The 26,685-nt window shown below is 32.4% G+C and overlaps 1 protein-coding gene across 6 annotated transcripts in view; it reads right to left on the bottom strand.

The window, feature by feature from the left end:
* The window catches only part of LOC129804241 (potassium voltage-gated channel subfamily H member 8), a 130,361-nt gene that overhangs the window by 29,377 nt on the left and 74,299 nt on the right, over window positions 1-26,685 (bottom strand). For 5 of the 6 annotated variants that reach the window (XM_055851377.1, XM_055851378.1, XM_055851379.1 and 2 more), the window contains 3 exons: window positions 16,803-16,993; window positions 13,852-14,080; window positions 8,784-9,152 (listed from right to left, as the gene is read on the bottom strand). In XM_055851377.1, the coding sequence (XP_055707352.1) occupies window positions 8,784-9,152; window positions 13,852-14,080; window positions 16,803-16,993 (789 nt within the window). The remainder of the gene's footprint in view (window positions 1-8,783; window positions 9,153-13,851; window positions 14,081-16,802; window positions 16,994-26,685) is intronic. The other variant, XM_055851376.1, reaches the window with a different exon arrangement.

The following is a 26,685-nucleotide window of genomic DNA, read 5'->3' as shown; positions in this document are numbered from 1 at the left end:
TCAATGATAAGTCTTACATTTAACCTTGTTAAGTTCAACAGAGACTGATTCGGTGTATTTTGTGCTTCTATGAACGATAGGTACCAAAATAGCCCAAAAATTTAAGTAATTTTTCTGACAATACCAATGAATAATATTTTTCGCTTTATTGAGAAATATTACGTATGAGTATCGTAGTTTTTATTTCAAAAAGGGCTTTGCTTAAAAAAAAATTGGAAGTATAAAAAATAAATAAAATCAATTATGAATTTGAGAATTTAAAAAATCGCCATTTTTGAGCTTAAATATATACTACATAGCAAATAGCTAGAGACTTGCGAAAAATATTCTGGATTTCTTCAACCTTCTACTTTACAATTATGTACAGACATAACAAAAAACATAACTTTAGGTAGTCAGGAAAAATTATTTTCTTTATGGGACACCGGTGTTCCAATCGTCCTTAAAGGTTTAAAACGCGATTAGTTTATATGGGAGCCACCAGATAGAGCAGTCAAAGATAAAATCTAAAAATATATATTTAAAGCTTAGGTCGCACATTAACGTTGACCCGAATTTCATTAAGATCGGTTAAGCCGTTTTCAATAAATAAAATATCAAACTTGTGAATTTTCAGAAAGATATCGCTAATTTCTCAAGGACTGACAGTCATTTTTGACTTGGGTCTAGACAGTTTTTAAGTCATACACCAACACCTACAAAATGGGCCTACTCTTATCTCTGGCGAAGGGTTGGACCAGCTCCCATACATTTTTGCCCATTGTCCTTTCAAAAATAGTTACGTCATTGTAATACCCAACGCACAATATCTTTTGTTTAGTAAACACGTTTTTGACATTTGAATGAGAGTAAGTGAGATATACATCTAGTCATCTCGCTCATTCTCACGGGAAATTTTTGAAAACAATGTTTACAAACAAAAGTTATTGTGCGCTGGCCATAAGCAAATTTTAAAGATTTTATGTAAATTTTTCACCGTGTTTCTGTGCTCCAATACTCATTTATAGTTTAAGAATTATTAAATTTTATTTTATCATAGCAATAAACCTCACTGAGAAACTGTCTTGTTTAATAACCCTTTCCCAAAATAATCTAAATTTAGGCAGTTGAGATTCTTTACAATATCTCATTTCTATAACATTGTAGAAAATTTCGGTGGCAATAATTGAGCAGAAACTAGTGTTCTTGATGGATTATCATCCCCCTAATCATTCATCAAGTTGAAAAGCTGAAAGGCTGTTCTGAAAATTGTATGAAATCTCAACTGATATTGATGTGAAAGTGTATGTGGGTGTAGTAAAATAATTCTGATAAATGTGGGGGATGTATATATCTCAATGAATTTAACTATTCTGCCAACGACCATGCATTAAACATTATCGCTGTACCAATGAAACAGCCAGAAAAGTAACCTCCCTATCGTACATTTTGTACATCGATATCAATCAAGAAAAAGGTAAAAATTCATTTTCCCTCTTTCCTATCCCATTTATCATGATGCTCTCTTTTATTCTTTCTTATGTACCCGAAATGTATATGTCTTGCGTGTAGCTATAGAAATCCTTTTGAAGAGCGTCTGGAAGCTTTTTTTCCAGTGTGCAACCATAGATGGAAAATGCAAATATTGTATTTTCCATTCAGGAAAATTGTGAATGAAGTTGCAAGAAATCTTATCAAATGTGGATTTTTCTATTCTCAAATCAAAGAACTTTCATACAGAGAGCTTTCCTAGAGAATTTTCTTTTTTTTCCCACATTACGGAAATTCATGATTACAGTTCTATCCCTGTTCACTGGATAGGAAATGTATTTGGCTTTTCAGTAAAACTTTTTTTTGATTTTTTTTTATCCCAAGCAAATGAAGAATCCTAAAACCGGAAGCCACAGCAGTTAGTGATTCAAAAAAGCTTATTATTAATTTTGTTAGCAAAAAAAAATTGATTAGCGTGGGAGTATTGGAAATATCAACCTTTGTTCTTTAGGAAAGCTAAATGAAATTTAAGCTTGGAATACCCTATCAATAAGCTTTTCATGCACAGAAAATCCCATATATGCTTCCAGCTAAAATTAGTTACTGTATTATGCTTGAAAATAAACGTGGAATAGTAAGCACTATCAATTTGAAATGAAGAAGCTCATTTGATTCTCATTTGCAGTATGAGCACTATAGAATTTTCCCCAAAGCTATTCAGGTGAAATTGTATCTAACAAAAGTTACTCAGGATGAATACCAAGGAGAGGCGAATAAACTCTCTGGAGGACGCTTTACTTATGGGAGTCTCATGGCTCCTAAAAACAAACGAAACATGGGAAAATTGTTTGTGAAAAGATAGAAATCATCGTATAATTTTTATGGTCACATCATCGTTTACCGAATGGCTTTTCTTCATACATTACATTTAACCGCGAAAGAAGGCAAAAAAGAAGGTCATTTTCCATCATGAAAATTTCATTGATGTCCTCCTAGAGTAGATAAAACCCAGCAGGATACTCATAACCAAATTGATTCTATAGAAGAGTATACAAAATTAACTAATAAGGAAGACAATAATTTCCTCCCAATTGCTGAATTACCAATCACATTAATTTTAAACTCTCGCTCTCCCATCATTTTGTTGTCACTCAAATTCACTCTTTGGCTCAATTGAAATTGAAACACATTCTAGAGATAATTGGAACGTATTTATATGTGACAATGATGGTGGGATTTAATCAATTAATTGAACCTTCTGGTCATCACTTGATATTCCATGTTTGCCGCATTGTCTTTATCTCGAGTGGAAGTGAACTCATAACTACTACTGCTGTTAGTGTTTTGGAATTGACCGGGTTAATTGCTGGAAAATTTGCTGATGACTTCACAAAAGTGTAGGGAGTAGGGAAATGTAGGCATGGTTCGCACAGAGTGAACCTTCAAAAGATGCGAATTTTCTCTTTGTTTGCAAAGAGCTGACTTACCATTTCTCATCTCGTTTCATAAGAGCTTAATAATTATCTATCTTATGGCGATGAAATGACGAACTAGCTCATTGCAAATAAAGAGAAAATTTGCGTTGTTTGAAGGCCCACTCTGTGCGAACCATGCCAACATTTCTCTATATGTTGCACTTGAAAGGTTTTACTTTGAGAAGTTAAAAGTTTTTCCTTATTATAGTTTCAGAAAAATTTCATCAAGAAGTACTTTATTAGTTTACGAGATATTCGCGTTTAAAGATTTGCATACAATATACGTCTAAAAAAATTTTTTTGATGCCAACTTTTGGGGGTCTATCTCCTCTAGTTTACGAGATATTCGCGTTTAAAGATTTGCATACAATATATGCCTAAAAAATTTTTTTGATGCCAATTTTTGGGGGTCTATCTTTTCTAGTTTACGAGATATTCGCGTTTAAAGATTTGCATACAAAATATGCCTAAAAAATTTTTTGTTGATGCCAACTTTTGGGGGTCTATCTCTTCTAGTTTACGAGATATTCGCGTTTAAAGATTTGCATACAATATATGCCTTTAAAGGAATTTTTTTGATGCCAACTTTTGGGGGTCTATCTCTTCTAGTTTACGAGATATTCGCGTTTAAAGATTTGCATACAATATATGCCTTTAAAGGAATTTTTTTGATGCCAACTTTTGGGGTCTATCTCTTCTAGTTTACGAGATATTCGCGTTTAAAGATTGCGGTGATGATCAGGAAATGGATGAGAACTTTCTTTTTTAATGGCCAATATTAATTTACCATAAGTACGAATAACTGTTCACCCATACTTTTTGTAAGCTGTTCTTTAATTCTAACATTTAAGGATGATCTCAAGACCACATTTAAGTGCCTCAATAAGTCTAGTAAAATACTCGATCTATAAATGCAAGTCTTCCGCGTTATAATATTTTTTAGATCACTTTAAAAATTTAAAAGATAGACTGAAAATTGCAAATTACACGATGTTTTTCTGTGCAAAGGAAAGAATAATTTAATGATATTGTTAGAAGTATATAGAAAAAAAAACAAACCATAGATCACTCTTTCGTTCCATAAAACTTAAAATATTCTTCACTGAAATATTAATCATTCTGAATAAGACTGTAAATTCGCTAATAAAAATTGCAGCAATGTCTCTTTTTGTCATTAATTATTTTCAGCAGAAGTTAGACAAAAGATAAGTTTTTCTTCTCAAGTGTGTCTCCGACAAACTCCCATTTTTCAAGCTCTTCTGCACGTTTTCCAGACTCATTGGATGACAAAAGTAAATTCATTTTGCAACAAACTGTTCAAAATTCACATTTCCCATAAAGATGAGTGAAAATTTTCATTACTTCACTCAAAATGAATTTTCCACTCCATTAAGCATTTGAAAACTTATACTGTGTAAATAAATGTTTCTCGAATTGAAAAGAGTGAAATGGATTACGTTTTCCTATAAAGATGAAAGTCGATATTAAATGCATGATATTAAGCAAAAATCTCTAATTAGTAAAAGTTGAGAAAACTCTCGCTGGGTATCAATGGCGAAAGAAAATAAGCAGAGTGGTCTAACTGAAATAAATATCGGAAACTTTTCTTCCTGGTAGTTGGATGTGTATTGATTTACGTTAAATCATCATCATCATTATTTTCAACGGCTTATCCCTATTGTGGTCACGGGCCCATGACTTACAAATTAGCAACCCACGCTTGTCGATCTTCCGCCACTTCAGGAAGATGTTCGGGTTCGATTCCAAGGCGTTCCAAGGCAAGATTCTGAATTTGATTCAGCCACCTTGCCCTAGGTCTGCCTCGAGATCGATGCCCCCTCACAATGGCTTGCATAGCTCTTCTGGGGAATCTTTTTCTATCCATGGGCTGAACATGTCCATACCATCGAAGTTGTGATCTCTAAACCCGAAGAAGCAGGCCCTCGACTCTTATGCCCTAGATACACTTACGACTTAAGCCAAGAGATGATTTAGCGGAAAATGATGGAAATGAAGTTTAACCATTATGTCGAATATAATTATGCTAAGCCGTCTCTCGGCTAATCCTCAGGTCTGTTAAGGCCCTTAGTTCTTCACGAACGGCTACATTCCTCATTGGATCTCGACGAGTGATTTCCTTAACCGCCCGAAGGTACCTCATCTCGGCAACTTGTACTCTTGTTTACGCTAAATTGATATTGAATCGGTTGAACTACAGTCGAGTTCCTCAAATTTAAACTCCTCAAATTTGAAAGACGGTTGAATACAAAAAGTAAAATATGGGGTTATGTAAAAGAAATTTTCTGTGGAGTCTGAGTTATAACTATTTTTCTCTGGTGTTTCCTCAATATCATTGTAGGGGAAACTGGGGCACCACTAAACACGGGGTAGCACCAAACACTCATTTTCATTGTTAAACTATTTGGAATATCTCAACCATTTTTTCAGTGGACAAGCATCTTTATAGTGCCTAGCATATAGGTCTTGTCTTGGGAAGTCAAATATCTGATAAAAAATCGCAGTGTTTGGTGCTACCCCATGTTTGGTAGTGCCCTAGTTTACCGTATTATATATTAATTTTCTCATCAAATTATATCTATTTTTAACAATAAATTTTTTGATAAATTCTCTTAATTTATTTTTCTTAATCTAGGGAAAGTGAATTTTATATGAAATCCGTTACGTTTTTGAAAATGGTGCTCAAATTTGAGGAGTGAGAAATGTCATCTATACCCCTAGAATGTTCAAATTTGAGGAACTCTACTGTAGATTAAAGCCGATCCTAAAGTTTCTGAATGGAAAATTTATTACTTACGCATAATTTTCGTTCCAACATTTTATTTAAACTTTAAAAATTATGCATTATTGAAATTACTCAACCCCCTTCTTTCTAATTATTTTAAAGATGTTTTTTATTATATTCTAGTGTTCCAAATAATTTATTCGGAACATTTCAGAAAAGCAAGAATAAATTTTCAAAAACATCATTTTACTTTGGGGTAACGATCCAACATTCATGGTTGATACATGCTTCATTTACCTTACATTATGTCAATTTATATAGAGCCACCGAAGGTAAAGTATCTATAAATCTATATCCTTAATTGTTTCGCCTTTTCCTGAAATCATTACTTTTGCGAAATTATGGTATACCTCTGGAGGTAAAAAAGATAAAGGGTAAAATATAAAAGTAACAACAAAATTTAGGAAATATGTTTATCTCTTGGTAGTATTCGAGCAAATAAAAAATTCTATGTATAGCAAACTCATTATTTTAGTGAAATAAAATACACTTCTATAATGATTGGGGGCTAATTAATGGATTGAAGTTACTGCATACCCACACAAATTTATTAAAGTTTTATAAGAAATTATTAAAGTATCCCTATCATCACAGATGGTGGTGCAAGAGCATACATTGCAACCTAATTTCAATGAATTTTAATGTTGCTCTTGCAAATAAAATAGTTTTACATAAAATATTCAACACAACTGTCTTCTCTCGTGTAGCTAAAATAAGTAAGATTAATCTCATGAGTGAAGAATCAACACTGGAGAAACATCTTTCAGTTTTTTCAACCATTTTTCCCCGAGGTGTTTTGTGGAGTTTACAGGGACAAGCTGCGAGAAGAAATTCTGTTAGATAAATTAACCCTTTCACAGTCACCCTCTTCCATTGAGGATGGGAACCTTCCTAGTGCAGTAAATGAGCATGTCAGATGAAATTTGTGGAGCACTGGGAGTATTTGAGTAAATGGGTGAAGAGCTAATTACACCCTTCATCCAACCATTACATTTACATGTTATCCATTTTATTAGTTAAACGCGCGAGGGTTTTTGGAGGCAGACAAAATGGGACAATTCTTGTGGCATTAAGTGGATGGTGCCATCCAAACATACAAAAGTGATAAACTTGTAATTTGCCAACAGTGCCTTTGAAAATGTGCTAGCATCTTTTGCTGAAAATTCTCACGAAAGCCAACACCTGAAGGAAAAAAAAACCTCTGAGATATTGTGCGAAAAGTGAAAGTCGAAAAGAGAAGGACAAGGCACACGGAGGGAAAATTTCTAGGATTAAATTGAGTTTCAGAAGGGAAACTTTCGCTTAATATTTCATTGTTGGCAAATAAATCAAAAGTCACTTACGGGATCGATTCTAGCTGAATAGGGGGAAAAAACTTGGTCATTGAAAATTTTCCTTTTAGTCCCAAATGTTATTTTCTTTTTCTTAGGGCGAACACACACGTGGCATTGACCACAAAGAGGGCTCTGAAGGAAATTCTAAAAGAAATTTAACCCTTCTTAGCCCTTGAGGTATAGTAAACTGCGAATGATACTAATTGCACATGCACAGCACATATTTGTTTACTGTCAAGCAAGCTTTTTCTTTAATGGTATCGTAAACAATATTTATAGATAAATTATGCTGCATGTTATGCCATTTAGGGGTATGTAGGCATGGTTCGTACAGAGTGAACCTTCAAACGATGAGAATTTTCTCTTTGTTTGCAAAGAGCTCACTTACCATTTCTCATCTCGTTTCATGAGCTTAATAATTATCTATCTTATGGCTAAGAAATGACAAACTAGCTCTTTGCAAACAAAGAGTTGAAGGTTCACTCTGTGCGAACCATGCCAACATTCCCCTATTCTTCATTCATTTGTACTTCATTCAAAATCTTAAACTTATATTTACTTAAGATTTAAACTTATATTTTCTTGAATTTTTATTCAAAAATTTTGAAATTTTCACCGTGTTTCGTCTGTAATAATTGAAATTAAAAATCCTTCGTTTAAATATGATTTTAACTCATCTGCTAATTGGAAATGTTTGGTTTTACAGATGAATTCAGATGATTTCAAACGAATATATTTTGAATAATTTTGCCCATTGTAGAGTGGGTTTTTTTTCAAAAAGCTCTCCGAAAATCAGGCCCGAACAACAATTGAATATTTATAATTTTGAAATGAAAATCTAGAAAATATAATTTAAATATTTTACTTCCACGTGTTGCGAACTTGAATTAAATAAATTTTTAATCACTTAACCTTAAATTTTTAATAATTTAAGGTTACTCTGAGGTCAAGGAAAAGCAAAGTTCAAAATAAAGCTGATACATAAAACGCATAAAACGTTTCTAACGGCGTTATCACACTTGCACATTAAAATTTTAATGTGATTCACATTAATTGTCGCTTGTGAGCGTCCGAATATGTTATTCGTATCTTTGAGTCACTTAATATTTGGGGTTTTTTCTATTTATTGATAAAGAAGTGGACTTGGCCTGCAAAAATAAGTTTAAATTTATCTAAAGCATAAATATTTTTCACATTAAAAAATTAAAGAGAAAATCGCATTAATTTTTCGCATTAACGCTATAAATCAATTTATATCAAATTTTGCGGGCCAAGTTTACCTTTTTATCAACAAATAGATCAAATTTTGAATATAAAATGATTCAAACACACAAATTACACATTTGGACTCTCACCACCGACAATTAATGTGAATCATATTAAAATTTTAATGTGGAAGTGTGTTAACACAGTAAGAGTTCTCCATATAAAATGGAAATAAGAAAGGTTTTATTAAAAATCATTCAAAGGACAAATGAGGGTTAACAAGGAGATTCAAGACTTAGTACTATTGAAACGGTTCATCTTTAACTATACACTGATGAAAAAAAACGGATACAATAAAAAAAACAAACCCATCTTGTACCGTAAATGTGACTCATTTGATTTAGCGCTCAAAAAGTAACAGGTCAGTAAATCATTTGCCCCCTTTACCCCCCCCCCCCGCCCCCTAAAAGAAATATATTGCGCTTTCAGACTTACCAATATCCCAGTCAATGTCGTTGTACATTCTCTCCTTTTCAGCTATCACGAACCAAATGCACGCTAGCCAGTGAGCAACAAGTGAGAAACACAGCATAAGGAGGGTGAGAATCATGGCGGTGTACTGAGAGTAACGATCCATCTTCTGCAGCAACCTGGCCAGCCTCAGCAATCGCGTGAGTTTCACGAGATGGATGTGGGACTCTTCCCCACTGTACAGGTCACTGGCATAGAGATGGTCAAAAGGGAGGGCGGCCAGGAGATCTACTACGAACCACCCCTTCAGATAATTTAGGGCTATCGCTTTTGAATCCGACACCACTTCGCCCTTACGAGACACGTACGTTGTCCGGAAATTTAATATAATATCTGCAAAAGAGAAGAAAGTTGAGAGAGGTTTCAGAGTGGAAACATAAAATCTCTACCTGTTTTAAATTTCATGTGAGATTGAATTTTATACGTTATCGTGGGGGAAAGCTTTTTTAGCCATAGGACATAAACGGTGATGGAAAATTGTTTTTGAAAACTTTTGTGTTGACTCTTTTCTACTAAAATGGCAGTTTTGATGCATTTATGGTTTAAACACATTAATTGCCTAATACTTTACTATATCACCTTTAAACCTTGTCGGACAATCTTTTAACAGGGTTGTAGACTACTTGCTATTTCTTTCATTTGAGCAAGAGATAATCATATAAATGTGTCTCTTAGAACCAAAGATATTGCGTTAGAATTTCATGAACTTTAATTTCACATAATAATTAGAGTCACGGTGAATAAATGAATACATTCGGTTTTGAATAATAATAGTAGTGGAATGTAGACATGGTCTGCGCACAGTAAACCTTCAAACGATGCGAATTTTCTCTTTGTTCGTAAAGAGCTAGTTTATCATTTCTTAGCCATATGATAGATAAATTATTAACGTATTGAGACGAGATGAGAAATAGTAAACGAGTTCCTTGCAAAGAAAAAGAAAATTTGTATGATTCGAAGGTTCACTCTATGCGGACCATGCCTACATTCCACTATTAAAAATTTCAGTGTCATTAATGTTATGAAGAGTCGTGGAATTTTATAAAACGTTTTTTTCGCGACATTGCTGATTAGTCTGTGAAGATTTTAAAAGAAGTTGTGTTTATAAAAACACAAAACTTTAATATTAAGTGCCTACCTATATCACTCTTTGAAAATTGAAAGGAATCAACGTTGATGTTATTGAGATTTTGATAACTTTAGTGGAAAGAGAATATGATAAATTAAAATTAAACTATCTTTTTTTTAAATTAATAATTATTATTTGAATTATAAACTAAATTATTTTCTTAGAAACATTCATTATTTTTTTTCATTTGTTTTTATAGTGCAGAAAGAGAAGAACATCAAACGAGTTTTGTAACAAATAAGAAATATGTAAAAGGTTTTACTTTGATATTTGTAAAAAAAAGTTTAGAAAAAATCTCAGAATTAGTTGATTCTCTGGAACATCCTGTGAGCGTTGGAAATCATTTAATGACAGCAAGTCCTAAGACTCAACTCAGAATTTGTATCATAGGGGCCTAAAAGCCAGTTTTTTTTAAGTTAGTTTGTCAATGGTTTAGAAACTGCAATGTGAATCTTATAAAATGGCAAAGAGGAGTGAATTTGCATTGTTTTGCTTATATTTTGATATTCAGTTTAATATATAAAATCATAGCTGATAACCACAAATCTATGTCTCTTACCGATATTATTAATTAAGAAAGCAACAGATGTGTGATATTTCTAACATTTGCAAAATAGGTAAGAAAAAGAATATTTCGTAAAAAGATGAATTGGAAAACTGTAATGCTCGAATTTTTAGATTAACTCTTTAAGGACGAGAAGCTTTCCGCTGAGCGAAATTCAATGAAACCAAGTTTCCCTCGATATTTTAGCCTAAATAAGAGATTTACGGTTAAAAAGAAATTTTTCCATCCCTAGGAGTCCTGGAAAACTATGAGTCATATATGACCCAATCGTCCATAAAGGTAAAAAAGCACAAAATTTTCCAGACGAATAGTTTACTCGTTTGCTCTGTTATTTTTGAAGGATAAATAACTTGAATATATTTGTAATAATAAAAAAAAATATTTAGAGTACGAGTAAAAATTAAAACCATCAAAAATTAATGTTAAAAAATCTCTTTTAATTTTTGGTCTCAAAGAATCTTGAAGACTGGTACACAAAAACAATAATTTTTTATAAAATTATTAGTGTTATTGTTTACTTCATTTTTAATTTTTATGATATTCATCGAAACAAATTTCGCATACTGGTAAGGTAACACAGAGATAAATGTCGCATGCCTCACAAATACAATTGGTCTTATAATCTTCTTTTCTGATAGCACCATGTGCAACTCAGTTTTCTTCGAAACATGTTTGATGGTAATGGATAGGTGCAATGTTGTTTGTCGCTGGGAATTTAAGACGTACAGTTGTACATTGCTGTGGATCCAGGAGTTCTTCCGGAGTTGATGCGCTTTCAATGAAGACTTCAAAGTCCACTTCATCCACGTCTTGTTCCAAGTATATTTTGTCGCTTTCGTTCAGGACAAGATTTCGGCATTATCGCTATCTTCCGGACATAATATGTGGATGATTTCGGGTTCATTGATCATGATTTTTTTTTCCATTTTTGAAGTCATCTACAAGATTAAAAAGTTATGAATTTACAACATATACGCAGAAGTATCTCATAAATTATCAAAATATTACCTTCTTCAGTCAGTATTGCACTGGAAAATCTCAGGTAATTGATATATCACACAATATTACACGAATAATTAACTATTTTGCGCACACATACACAAAAACATGAAACATTCTAACCTCAAATCTTGGAAAATCTACTAGAGACAGATTCGGTGTTTTTTACCTTTATGGACGATTGGGTCATATATGACCCATGAAAATTATAAAGCTTTCCTGAAAATACTAATAAACTATAATTTTTACTTTGTTGAGAATTATTATGTATATTTTGTTTCTAGTCCCAAGAGGTCTTTGCTTAAAAAAATAGAAATATTAAAAATATTAAAATTCAAGCACCAACGTGAAAATTCGTTTTTTTTTAGCTCAAATATTTTTAATATAGCAAATAGCTGGAGATTTGTAGAAAATATCCTAGATTCCTACATCTTTCTACTTCGTGATTATGTACAAACATTAGAAAGAAATAACTTCGGGTAGTCAGGAAAAATTATTTTCTCTATGGGTCACGGGTGACCCAATCGTCCTTAAAGGGTTAAACCGAGACCTATTCCGAAAACAGTGTTATTTATTTGTTTGTACATAGTTTTAGTTTAAACCTTTGAACATTTTTTTTACTTAACCTTTTAAGGACGATTGGGTTACTGGTGATCCAAAAACAATTTTTTTCCTATAGTCTTGTAAAGTCATCTTTAGCTCAAAAATGTTAGAAAACATGATTTTTTCTGACCCTCGATTTTTGACCTTCTCGTCCCTAAAGGGTTAATGTAAATTCAAAGTGTAACAGTATTTAAATTTGTGATAGATTAATTGACTAATCTTTTTAATATTTTATTTGTGTAATTCCTTACTGTTGTTTAGTTTCAACCGTCAATATGTTTGAAACTTAATATTTAGAGAGCATTAGGAGGAGAGAGCATCAGAGCTGAGTTTATATTTTCTAAAATACATATATATGTGATACATAATATAAAAAAGATCCACTCATCTAAAAAAAAAACATCTGGTCGTGTCAGACGATTATTTTGGAAAGTTCTTTGATAGTGTTGTTTGTTTGTGCAAGATTATCTTTTTTGCTTTCATAAGCTCATAAAACAGTGAAACCGTATTAGCTCCTGTCACAGTAGGATTTTATGATATTTTTTTTAATAAAGAATATAGAGAAAGCTTTATGGTGGAAAACTATATTATATCACAGGTGTTTTTGTGAATAAATGAAAAATACTAAAAGCTTTTTTTCTCCTGGGAGGCAAAAACTTAAATATACACGAAATTATTATTTTAGTTTTCAAATATTTGTGATTGTCTTCATAAATGTTTGTTAATTCATTTTGGAAAATGTCTCATACAAGTCGAATGAAAATTCTATTTAAACTGCAAACTTTATGAGGTGAACCAACATTTTCCTCAAAAGCTCATGTCGAAAGCATAAAAGAAACAACTCATAGAACCATTATCATTAGCATTTCTATGAAGAAAACTTTTTTTTAAATTTTGTTGTCTTCTTTTGTGTCAATTTTTTTCAACTTCTAAAATCTCTTGCCTAAACTTCTTTTTTTTTTGTCCTAATTCTGAACAAATTATATCTCAAGCTCTTGATTCAAATAAATGACTTCCGTCATTAAAAATTCAAAGCTCAAGGAGTCATTCCCAAGTAGGAAGCAATTGTAAACAAGAAATAAGGACAAAACCTCTTATTCCAAAATTTATTCTTTTGCAAAGTTGAGGAAATTTGCGACACCGAGGGAAGGCATTAAATTTCCTAATCTCTCTTCCTTTTTTTCTGTCTTTTCCTGAAGAATGTGAATAAACTGGTAGACGCAAATGTAAATCCACAAAAAATCCATCTTTAATAGCTTTAAAGCATTCCACGGTGCTTTTAGTTGATGGGATTTTGGTGGACTGTTTGAATTTTAACGCGTTTCCGAGACAGACAAAAACCCATTCAAGCTGCATTAATGAATTTGTAAGGATGTTTTACCCTTCCAAAAGGCCCTCATGAATTTTCAGGAAACTTGCAATAATTCTTTTTTATGGCTTTCCGAAAATGTTTTTGAAACAACTTTTCTTACGCATTTTTACATTTTCCAGGTAATAAAAATCAAATTTGTAGTACTCCAAATATAATTTATGATAATAAAATAAGATTTGGAAGATTTGCATTTTTTTTCTAAGCGAATATTAAGATAAATGCTATAAATAAATATACTGGAGAAAAAACTAAAGCTTCTTGTTATTGAAAATATTTTCCAAAAAAAACTGCACTAAAAGTATATTAAATTAAATTACTGAGAAATGGCTATAGAGGAGAAAGTGTATAGCAAATAAAAACTTACCTACAATAAAAAGAGCCTCCACTATAACGTCTGAGGCCATTGTCATGCGATCCGTCTTGACAAAGGCTGCATTGTATGGTACAGCAACGGCAACATAGAACGTTGCCACGAGAATGAGCCAGTCCCAGCATCCCTTGAACATGCCATAGTGGGACAAGATGAAGCGGGATTTCTTCACGGCTTGAGTCTTGTACTCCGGAAGAGGGGCGTCCGTTGAGTGCAGAAGATTCTGTGAAAATGTCCCAAAGCAAAAGGGTTAGATAGAAAAGAGATATTCTGTAAAATTCTAGACCAAAACCTCAAATTGCAGTTAAAGAATAGAGATAATTTTGTGTTAGGATAAGTTTTTAATTTTCTAGTTTTAAGACCTAAATTCGTAAAAGATTAAAGAAGAAAAACAATTCGCAAAAAATTTCATTGTCTCATGGGGTTGTCTATGACCCTATTTCTCTAGTATTTGAAATGAAAGCTTTTTGAAGAAAAATATTCGGATGATAAAATTATTGTAGCTATAGGAGAAAATGGGGCACCTTTGAATTAGAGTACCTTTGAAACTGTGCATTTTTCTTTAATTTTTAAATAGAACTCAGCATCTTATCATGACGTATTTTAGCTTCACAATTGGTTTATGGAGCGAAATTATGTCATAGTCAGGTCCACTTTCATTCAAAAATAGGAGAAAAATGCGCGATTTAAAAGGTACCTTAATTCAAATGTGCCCCATTCATTTCCCCTTTTTAATTCTTAATTGCGTCTAAAATAGAATAAAAGCGTGCTAAAATTCAAAAATTAATGAAAAATGAAAGTGAAAATTTTATAAGCGATGTATATCTCCGTATCATTACTATACTTTTCAATATACCTTTAATCTCGATGGATTCTGCGAAAAAAAATCCATAAGTCTTAAAAAAAAAATTAAATCTCAAAAATTATATAAATATCAATTGTCGATGTAAATTTTAAGCTGTTTCAATAAATATGGTTACTAACTCTGGATTAAGCTAATTGAGCAGATTTCTTTATTTATTTTAGATATTTTTTAATTAAAGTTTTAATAAAAATATATTTTACTATACATTAATTCGCTCGATTTTCAAAAATAAAAAAGAAAGCTAAGACACATAGAAGAAATAAACTTCGTATTACACTGAAAATAATCCATAATTCTATATTGATATAGGATACGTTTTCGTTTTAAATTTGATAAATTAAAGTTGATGGAAAATGTAATTGTTGAATTACAGATATACAGATTAGTTTTAGTATCCTTCGTTGTAAAATATTATCCAGATATAGGGTGGAGTAAGTACTTTTGGCCACTTTAAGGTTTCATGTGCTTGTAATATTTATAATCTTTATTTAAATAAAATGAAATTTTGTACAAAGATAACTTAAAGCCTTTTCTTCCTAATAATCCAACAGAATTCCCAAATTTTTTTTTGGATATTTTACTGAAAAATGCATTTTATGCAACTATGCATATTTCAGTACTTTTGGCCACTTTGTAAGAACTTTTGGCCATTGTGTGTAAGCACTTTTGGCCACTTGTTTCCAATATAATTTTAATAAAATAACAGAAGAAATAGCTTTCGAAAACTTTCACAAATACACAGTACAAGTCCTATTCTTATTTAACACCAATTTTATGTGATTATTAGAGTATTTTAAACGACCTTTTACACATTTTCTATTTGATGTAAAAATCAGTCAAAAGTCACGATTGTTTTTACTGAAATCCGCGAGGTGTGCCGCGTGTAAAATGTATGGGAAAATGAATGGCCAATTGTACTTACGCAGCCGAAAAAAGTAAGCTCTTTTAGCCACATCCAATTTTCATTTAATTTGTTAGAAAATCTTATTAAGGATGATATCACAATAAAATTTAGTTAATTAAGAAATCGACTTTTATTGAATAACATCAAATATTTTCATCAAAAATATGAAATAAAGTAAAACAATTTCTCTTAACATTAACAAGTTTCTTAAGAATCCCATGTTTTTTAGTGATTGTTTACCTTGACGAGAATTTCTTTCAATAACCTAGAATTAATCAAGTCGATACAAAATCAAATATGGTTTTCTGATTCGTTAGATTAGAGGTCACGAAATAAGACCCATTTTCCTGTTCTAAATAAAGTCATAATTGCCTTACAATGTGATTTTACTTTATGTGGTCAAAAGTGCTTACATGGCCAAAAGGGCTGACTCTACCGTAATTAAATAGGGGAAAGTACCTATGCTTGATACCATTGGAAGTTTCTTAATGATTAAATTTTCTGTTTAACAATATATATATGTGACTCATCGCAACCATATTTTAAAAACTATGGGAAAGTGGCCAGTTTTTAAAATATATTGCAGAGTCACATTTATTGAGAAACATAGGAAAAATGTACTCATTACGATGGTTCCAATGGTATGAAGCATGGACACTTTCCCCTATTTATTCAATTTCACAAAATATCTGACTTTCAATGCGTTCTATGATTAACTAAAATTGAAAAGCGATCGCAATTTTAACCAATTAAAGAACACGATGGAATTAAAATATTTTATGGGATTAATTAATTAATTATTACATTTGGATATAGCTTTGAACTTTGATCTATCTGTAATTTCCAACTCTGATGAAAAGTATTCTGTTGGTTATTTTCCCAGCAATTGCCAGTGAAGAATGTTTGTGGGGGTGTTAATCAGGAAACTTTGTTCAATCTCCCTCAAACCACAGGACAGTGTTTGTCGATTAAATGGAAAATTATCACAAGTCACGCCATTTTCCCATGCTCTCCTTAGTTTCTAACTCCAGAAGAATAGGAATATACTCTTCCAGATTGACTGGAGCATTGTTGGGAATGAATATCACACTTTAAAAAGTGATGGGGGGAAGAGAAGTGCAGGACATAAAATGGTCTAAACAAAAAGTAGGATAGAATTCAAATATTGACACTCACATTGTTCAATTTCAGTTTAGTCTTAACTTTCTCAGGCTTGTAGTGGCCAGAGAGCTGATAGAGTACTGCACGTGATCGCCTACGGCCCATGTTGACCCCACTTGGCACATCAAAGTCCCCCGGTAAACCACCATCGTCTGGAAGTAAGGAGGAGTCAGCTGATGATCTAAAACGTGCACCCAATAAGGCAGCTGTAAAGGATAAAATTGTCCAGTTTCATGACCAACACCCATCAAAGTTCACACTTAAGACATTCACTTAATCAACCTCTTTTGCCCTGAAATTGCATTTTCCAGGGACAGAGGATGTAGAGGAGAAGCTCCGTGAGATTTTGCTTTTTTTTTTTTAAAGAGAGCTTTTCCTCTCTCTCAATCTCTGCAATTTCCTGTCTTGTGATCAGACAGAAAATTACATCACGTGACCAAAATAAATTCAATTCACTCTCTTTCACCACTATACGGCCAATTCAATGAATATTAATTGAAGAAACATCTCAAATCTCACTCACTTTTTCTTTTACAGAAAAAAAACTTTCTCCTCTGAACGCAAGGCTATTCCTGTGAAGTTGGATTTAATGCGGATTTTATATACTTATATATAAATATATAAATCGACAAAATCCCTACTCAGTAATTCCAATATAGTGTTTCAGAGGAGAAAGTCTTTCAAGTGATTTTCTACAAAGCATCAACCTTACTCAACTTTATTAACAATAATCTTAATTAAAGCGAAGGAGATTATCTTAAGATGAAATTCAATGAAAGACTGGAATAAGAATGTGCAGAATTTTAAAAATTTGTTCTTCAATGAAATATTTTTCTTTAAACTATGATACTTGTATGCTAGCATTTAACAATGCTGCAACTTTTGACTAAAATGCTATATTTTCCATGAAGATATCAAAACTTCCTAAGCTTCACTTTAAAAATTATTTTCGTTCACGCCCCATTGGATTTAAAAAAATCCAATGTATAGTAGCAGGTTTGGCACTGCAAACAATAATCAGTTTTATAAATTTGTTTATGGGCGTGACCTAAAGAACTATTAATATTACCAAATCAATTATGTCTCTTTTTAGCCTTGTATGGGGTAACTGAACCAAATTTCGTCATGATTGCAAGCTCACAGAAATCACGGAAATTTTGAGGAAGGAAAGAAGTGGCCGAAATATGGCACAGTTACCCTACCATATTTCCTAATCGGAATTCTAATGTTAAATTAAATCGTACTTATTTATCCATATTTGAAAGTAAATATTGCTTATATAAAAGATTTATAGAGCAATAGAAAGAAGCTATATTTACAGTTTTCTCAAGTTATATACGGCTTTTCGTAGGAATTAGTAAAAGCCAAATTTTCAAAAAAAGAGATTTATATTATATTTTTTATATTTATAGGTTTATATATATTTATTTAAAAAAATCTTTTTTATTAAGTCTAATACGATCTTTTAAGAACATAAGAATAAGAAAATAAGTTTCATCAATGAAAAATCATCATTGCACATTCCTATTCAAGAAAGAAAGATAAAAAACTTTCAGAGCAATTCGTTTTGAGCTGAGAAAAACTTGAAGAGAAAGATACAGTAGGTGTCAAAAGTTTGTTGTCTCATGTATGATCTTGAAACCAGGTGCAAAAAATGATAGGAAAAGTTACATTTTCGAATTTTTCTTTTAGCAAATTAGTTGCCTGTAATCTGTAGATCTTATTTATGTATTTCAAAAAAAAAATTAATTTTATACCATATAAAAAAATTATTTTTTTCCAAAAGTTGATCATTCTTGATTCGTCAAAAGTTTGTTGCCTCATTTGAAAAAGCAATTTAAAATGGTCAAAACGTAACCAACTTAATGTAAACCGGTTACATTTTGAGTTTATGTCATTTTAGAGGCAAATGGTGAGTTTTTATGTTTCTAAAGTTGTCAATGGAGAATATATATAAAAGTATTGATAAATAACAAGAAATAATCTGATTTTTGATAATTTATATAAATATATAACTTAGGTTAAAAATGGCAATTACAAAAAGTTAAAAGAAGAGAAATTGTCCAGATATACTGCCGGAATGAATCTTCGTCGTTAATTGTTTAATTTTATGGAAAATCTCTACAGGATGTACATAAAATCGTCAAAATATATGGTGATAAGGTACGATCACATCTAAAAAATGTTACTGGCAGACCTAGAGTTTCGAATCAGAGGATCGATAACAGCATTATAAGTATCTCTGATAGTGACCCTATGATGTCTGCTCAAAAAGTTCACAGTCAGTTGGTTGCTGCAGAGACACAGGTCCCTACTGTTACAAAAACAAGCTCATATTAAATGAAAATGGTAAGAAAGTTTGGCTGACAAGCAATATTAAATTGGTCAGCTAGTCTAATCTAGATAAAAGGTTGTAGTTTTACTTGTTTAACATGTTTTAAGTAAAACTACAACCTTTCATTAAGATTGGTCTTACTTACCAATGGAATATTGCTTGCCACCAAAACATTCTTTACATTTCCATTTAATATGGGCTTGTTTTTGTAACAGTAAAGACCTGTGTCCCTTCAGTAACCAACTGTCTTTCAATTTATGAATCAGACATCATTGGGTCACTATCAGAGATACTTACAATGCTGTTATCAGGCCTCTGAGTCGATACCCTAGGTCTGCCAGTAACGTTTTTCAGATGTACTCGTACCTAATTACTATAATAATTTGAATATTTTATGTATAACCTTTCGTGATTTTCCATAAAATTTGGCAATTAACGACACAGATTCATTCCGGCGGTATCTCTGGATGATTTCCCACCTACAACTATTCCTAACATACCATTTTAACCTAAATTATGAGTTATTAAAAAACAGACTATTTCTTATTATTATTTATCATCAATCTTATACACATGTATTTTACCATATACTACTTTAGAAATGTCCAAACCCACCATTAGCCTCTCAAATGATATAAGCTCAAAATATATCCGCTTTATTTTAAGGTAGTTGCATGTTTTTGATCATTTTGAGTAATTTTTCAAATAAGGCAACAAACTTTTGACGAATCAAAAACGATCAACTTTTGGAAACAATTATTTTTTATATGAAATAAAATGAAATAATTTTTTCGACATGCATAAATAAGATCTACGGATTACAGGTAACTAATTCGCAAAAAGAGAAATATTAAAAAGTACCTTTCTCTATCGTTTTTGCACCTGGTTTCACGAACATACATGAGGCAACAAACTTTTGACACCTACTGTAAATTGTAATGAGACTTGTACAAGTGCTTGCAGTTTAGATTTTGGTAAAATGAAACTGTATTAAGCTTATAAAGGGCAAATCTTATTTGTTAAATAAGCTAGAGTATATAAAAAATTTATTAGTAAAAAAAAGTGCAGAAGAAGAGTACGCTAAAATAGCATTTGATCTTTGAAAAGACAGAAAGTCACGTTTGAAAACGAATCAGAGATAAGTGAAATACACAATTTTCAATTATCTCTCCGAAGAAGGTAGAAAAACACCCCCAAAAATAGAATGAAATCCTATAAGAAAGTCTGGTAAAAGTTTAAAATGGTACGTGATTTGACTGGGAAATGGGATATAAAGTCTCATTTGCAAACATTTTATTTGTGACACATGTTTCAATGTTATACTACTCCGTAGAGGTTTAAAGCCATCAACATTGGAATTTATCCCATAGAATTCTTCACAGACAAATACTCGTCCAATTGGGCAATTTTGTCAGGATGATTTGAGTTAGAATCATCTGAAAAACAGTCCCCATACCCCGTCAGTTTGTCAATGCAGCTAGAGCTTTTAGCAGACGCTTTTGGTCCTTTTAGGCCACTTTATTTTTATTTTCACATATTTTGGTCCATCTCCCCTGTCAACTCCCCATCAATCTCAACTCTTCGGTCTAAGTTTTATTTTTTTTTTGGCTTTTTTCAGTTGGGTTATTTATTTGCCTGGAGGGTGTCTTTCATTTCTAACCCTTTTTTTCGGATTTCAAAGCTACACAAAAAAAATTCCCTCCCTCAAAGCTCTGCACGCGTAACTGGATAAAAGTTTCCCATACAAATGAACTAGAAGAGTCAAGCGTAAGAGCTCTAAGCGTGGAATAACAATTGTGAAACAAGCAATTTATGATGAAAAATTGTGCAAGAAAAATCAGCGGAAAAAAGCATCATGCAAAAGCTGGTGAAAGTTCCGAAGCATATTTTCAGTCTTCTTCATTTTTCATCTATTCAAGATAAAGCTGAGATAGCTTTAAGGAGAAATGCAGAAGAAATACTATGTAATTTCTAAGAAAATTCTGCCAATTCTGACTAGACTCAGGAGTTTAACGTGAAATACTTACACAACATCATAAATTTCCAGCTCACACACACCAAGTTTCATTATTTTTTAGTATATATTTAAATATGTAAGATGGATGAAAGAGGAAAATTTAATTAATTTCACCCAGATATAATTTGGCCAGAGGATATTTATCTGAAGCTAAAACATATTACATATGTAGGCTCGAACAAATATTGAAATATTTAATGCTTATGAAATCTCAATAATTACTTGAAAGAAAATCTTCAATATTTTATTAGAACAAAATGAATTCAAATTTAACTTTGTACTTTCAGATTTACGCAGGGTTTATTTGAAATTTTAATCTATACTACGAATTTGTCTGAAAGAACGACTAATTGTTCAGGTCATGATACTAGCACACTAATCAAAAGGGACAGATAATCCTAACCGGCTTATGTAGGTGAGATTCTTAACGTGAGCTAACTCGGAGTGCATGCAAATTCGATTTGGATCTGAAGTTGGGAGACACCATTCAGTTATCTTGAATAAAATTCGTGAAATTATACAAATTTTGTATTTAAACCAAAATATCAAGGATTTGGATGAACTGACAGAAAAGTGTTATATGGGTGAAATGTAGACCAGAATGTTCTCTATAATTTTGCCGTAGAACTTGAACTCATCGATTACTCAGAAGCCAAGATAAGCGAGGTTTTTTGTTTCTTAACTCGTTTTTTCATCCAGAGTTCCCCAAGTAGTCATTTGTTGAACTTCAACTATATCAAAGAATTGTTGTATTTTGCGGGACTTTCCATTTAAAACCCTATTTTAAGTGTCTTGGTGGAGTAGAGGCAGTCAAATTGGCATCTGAGTGATTTCAAAGCGTTATTATTGGAAAAATCAATTTTTTCACACTTAAACGGCAAAATCGGAGTGATAGCGTAGTCTGAGTGGAAAATGATGTATGGACGAAATGTAGAGACAAATGTGCTCTACAATTATGTTGAAGTAATCATCAAAATCGGTTCAGCGACAGTCGAGATAATTGAGGTTAGGTGATATTGAAATTGGTTTTTCGACTGTGGCGCCCCTGGTGTTGGTCCCACGAAGTTCAAATATTCTAGAAAGTTGTAGCATTTGGTGAGATCTTTCGTTTAAGCCCTCATTCATCAAAATCGGTCACATAGAACCGGAGATATGATTTTTTGAATTTCGTGAACTTTGACCCCTCATATCTCCGGTTCTATTGAAACCACAGCGCACATACGCACCATTTTGGAAACGTCCTAGACTGGACTACAACATACTAAAATTTCATTAACTTGCACAATGCCGTTTTTGAGAAAAGTGACTTTGAATTTCGATGAATTTTGACGCTATCACAGCGCCACCTGTGGTGACTTTTTGAACTTCCATCTGAAAGTGCTCATCGAGACGAAACCAAAAATGTAAAATTTATACTGCTATGTTAATTAGAACCGGAGATAGAGGCCGGTCAATGTTCGAACTTTGACCCCTTATAGCTCGGGTCAGGGGTTATGGATCGACTTAAGGTTTTTTTTGTTTGATAGGTATAATCAACGGCTACAACATACTAAATTTTCAGCCCGATGCACAATGGAATTTTTGAGTTATTTAACTTTTAAGATTTAAAAATTTTCTTTTTAAAAAAAGCGCCCCTAGCGGTGGTTTTATGAACTTGCGATGTTAGAAGGGGAAGTGGCATTTCACGAGAGCTTTCCAAAAAGCCCTCACTTTTTAAATTCTGACAATTAGAACCGGAGTTATGGCCATTTTAAGAAATTTTTTTTGGACCCTTATAGCTCGGGTCAGGGGGGTCGGGGACCTTAAGTTTGGTATTGATGGAAAGCTCTAAGGCCCAGCTATAACATACTGAAATTTGAGTCCGCTGAATGCCATAGGGGCGGAGCTATTGAGAAAACAAAAAAAGGGGGGTCTTCAAAATGGCGGAAGGAGGGGTGGGGGGTGGGGGGTCTATGCACCAAGTTGCAATTTTCACCCGATATATAACCTTTGCCGAAAACCGCAAGTCGATATCTTTTTTAGTTTAGGAGCTATTAAGCTCCAAAGAGCGGCCGGCCGGCCGGCCGGCCGGCCGGGAACGTAACTTAGCCACATATATATTCGTGATCAGGAAGTGGCGAAACACATTTTGGCCAAATTTGAGGTCGATCGGACGACATGAAATTTTGTTAGGATTATAGTAGGTGAGATTGTTAAGAATCTCACCTAATAATATACTTCGTTCATGCTCATACTATCTTGACATAATAGTGAATTCGAGTTTCGAATTAATAGAATGAATGAGGGAATGAGGGAAATAAATTTTCGTCAAAATTTATTTGCTATAGCCGTTTATAAAGTATTTTCAATACAGGGGATCTCGAGATTATACATATTTTTGGGACAGAGAAAAAGCGCGCTAAACGGCTTTATGCATAGGGGTAAGTGCCCATGCTTGATACCATTGGAAGCTTCGTAATGACTAAATTTTTCCTATGTTTCTCAATAAACGTGACCCCGTAATATAGTTTAAAAACTGGCCACTTTCTTATACTTTTAAAAAATGGTTGCGATGAGTCACACACTGAGAGAAATCCGAAAAAGTTAAAATAACATTCCGGAAATGTTAATTTTACCCTGTAGTATTGATCCGAAATCGGTGTAAATATTACCCTTTTTAGGTGTATTGGGAGTAAAAGTTATCCTTTTTCATGTTTATTTTACACTTAAAAAGGTGTAAAATTAACACTAATAAATGTTGATATATTTACACCTAAAAATGTTAAAGTTACGAGGAAAAAAAGTTAATCGCACCCTTTTTTTTCTCAGTGCATATATATTGTTGAAACATAGAAAATTTAGTCATTACGAAGCTTCAAATGGTATCAAGCATGGGTACTTTCGCCTACAGATATTTTGTATACTCTCAGGAGACTTCTTTTGACTAAATTACGGAAACGCCATAACATATACAAAAAATTATTGCTGCAAATTTTTTTTTGGTTACTTCGAATACCAACTGTTAACAAGTTACGCATTTCAAATTTACCACCTCGAAAAAAAAATACATTTAGGGGAGTTTCAAAAATTATTTCACAAATGAGCTCCTAATGGTAGGCTATAATGCACAAGTATATTTGCATAAGCTCATCATATGCATAATTCCGATACCAATAGAATAACTGACGAAGAATATGTATAATGCAATAGGGTGATGACATCCTTCCGAGTGCGTCAGGGCTGTTGATCCTTTCAGAGACCAAACAACTATGTTTTTTCGTCAAAGCTTTCGGCACGACAGTGCACCTTCTTCAGTGGCTAAAGGGCGGGAAAATTTATTTAAGAGACTTACATACAATTTCTTTGTTACAATTACTTTGTTACTGTTTCTTTGTTTGAAGAAGGCGCACTGTCGTGCCAAAAACTTTGGCGAAAAAACATTTTTGTTTGATCTCTGAAAGGATCAACAGCCCTGACGCACCCGGAAGGAGGTCATCTTCCTATTGCAATATAATTCCCATATGCATAATCCCGGGACACCTTGTAATTCACTATCCTAATGCCTCTGGCATTCCTTTAAGAGCAGAAAAACTTAATAAAATAAAAATTCACATCCTTCTCCAACTCTGACGTTTCGAATATGTCTATTCCACTCTTTAACACTCGAGATTAGATTGAACTAATTTGAATGTGTTTTGATGTTTGAAAACGAATAATGCCCAACGCACAATAACTTTTGTTTAGTAAACAAGTTTTTGACATTTCAATGAGAATGAGTGAGATCTAGATCTAGTCATCTCGCTCATTCTCATGCGAAATTTTGAAAACATGTTTACTTAACAAAAATTATTGTGCGCTTGGCATAAGATTAAGATAGCGATATACATGATAAAAGAAGATGTGAATTTCGATTTCATAGAATTTCACTAATCTAAAGATGTACCGCAGCCATAAACTTTTATATATTCAAAAATCCATACGTGCTTGAAATCCCTATTTGCCCCACGTTTGTATCTAGGAAATGTAAATTAAATTTTGTTGTGGAAATTGAAATCTGTGAAATCTTGCAAAGTTTTACTTTTTTCATTTTAGATCTCTAATATGGTAACCAAATCTTTGTAGGGCTTCTAGCAACCCTAATTTATAATATGTATCACATAGCTGCAAAATTAAACTAAGAGTTATAATTTAGTAAAAAAAAACTAAGTATTAGTAATAAGTTGTAATTTCGATTAGGGCTACCAGAAGAGATCCGCAGAATTATATTGATGTACAATTTTTATAAAAAAAACAATTTTTATTATATTTAGAATTGATGAAAAATAAACAAGTTTAACATTGAGGCTACTCAGCTAGACACTGTGTATCAAATATTACTAAGTCTGTCAAATTTTATTAAGTCGAAAAGATATGTGCCGAGTATTATTGTTGAATTTCACACAATCCCTTAAAGCAGTTTAACTCATTTTGCACTACAATGAAACTTTATATAACAGAAAATCTCATGAGACAGAGTGTCATTGAGTTTTTCGATTAAATAAGAGTTCTAAAATTTTCCTCACTGTGAAAAGTAATTAAGCGACATTTCGTCAGTTAAATCAGCATTTGTCGTAACTTCCTTTTGACAACTTTTCAGGAAACGAAATTTTCAGTTCAATATTATTTTTCTTAAAAATGAGCCCCGAATGCGATACTTTTGAATCAAAATAATAAAAGTGGCACTAATAAACTGCAAGTTAACTCGAGGAAATCTTTATAAAATTATTTAAAAGCTGCAATATTGAGAAATATGTTAGAAGAAACACAATAATATTTTATCGTAACTTCCATCGTTTATAAAGCCGTAACTTCCAATGTATGGAAATCTTGGAAGTTACGACAATTTTCTAAAATGCATTATATCAATTTGAATTATTCTAGTGATAATAAGCGCCTTTATTTGACTAAATTAGTCAATTAAACTGTTATCCCTGTCACTGAAAGCTTTTATTTCGTAACTTTTGTTGAATAAATTTTGCGCGCCACGTCGCTTGTTTTGTTTTGAATTAATGACAGATGGGTAGGGATTTTTTCTCACTTTTTTCTCGCAAATATTGAATTAAAATGATTTCATGTTTCACTATTCGCACTGTCTTTCGATATTTGGAAGAGTTTATAAACATTTTATTGAGAAATATTGCAATTTTGCTGCAAATTACAAGCCACGCAAGTGAGCAAAAGAAGTTACGGCAAATGCTGATTATTGAAAATTTTGTATGGAAATTTGTCGTAACTTCCCCAAAAATGGAAGTTACGACAAATTCTGATAAATTTTTCTTAATTAAGGGCACTTATGATAATTTTTGTTTAAAATAATTTTTATTGGGCTTGTAAAAGTTTCTTTTTCACAAGTGCGTTTAATAAACAAAATTACGCTGATTCTAAATATGTATATATCTCAAAATCGCAAAAATGAAGTTACGATAAATGCTGATTTAACTGACGATTTGTCATTTCATTCTCTTAGTTAAGTGTCAAACTAAGAAATAACATATATAATGACCGACCAGCAATATTAGTCATTTTCA

The sequence above is a fragment of the Phlebotomus papatasi genome, chromosome 2 (genome assembly GCF_024763615.1).
Source record: "Phlebotomus papatasi isolate M1 chromosome 2, Ppap_2.1, whole genome shotgun sequence".
NCBI lineage: Eukaryota > Metazoa > Arthropoda > Insecta > Diptera > Psychodidae > Phlebotomus > Phlebotomus papatasi.
The sequence above is the reverse complement of the archived record's forward strand: the minus strand, read 5'-3'. Positions and strand labels throughout refer to the sequence as shown.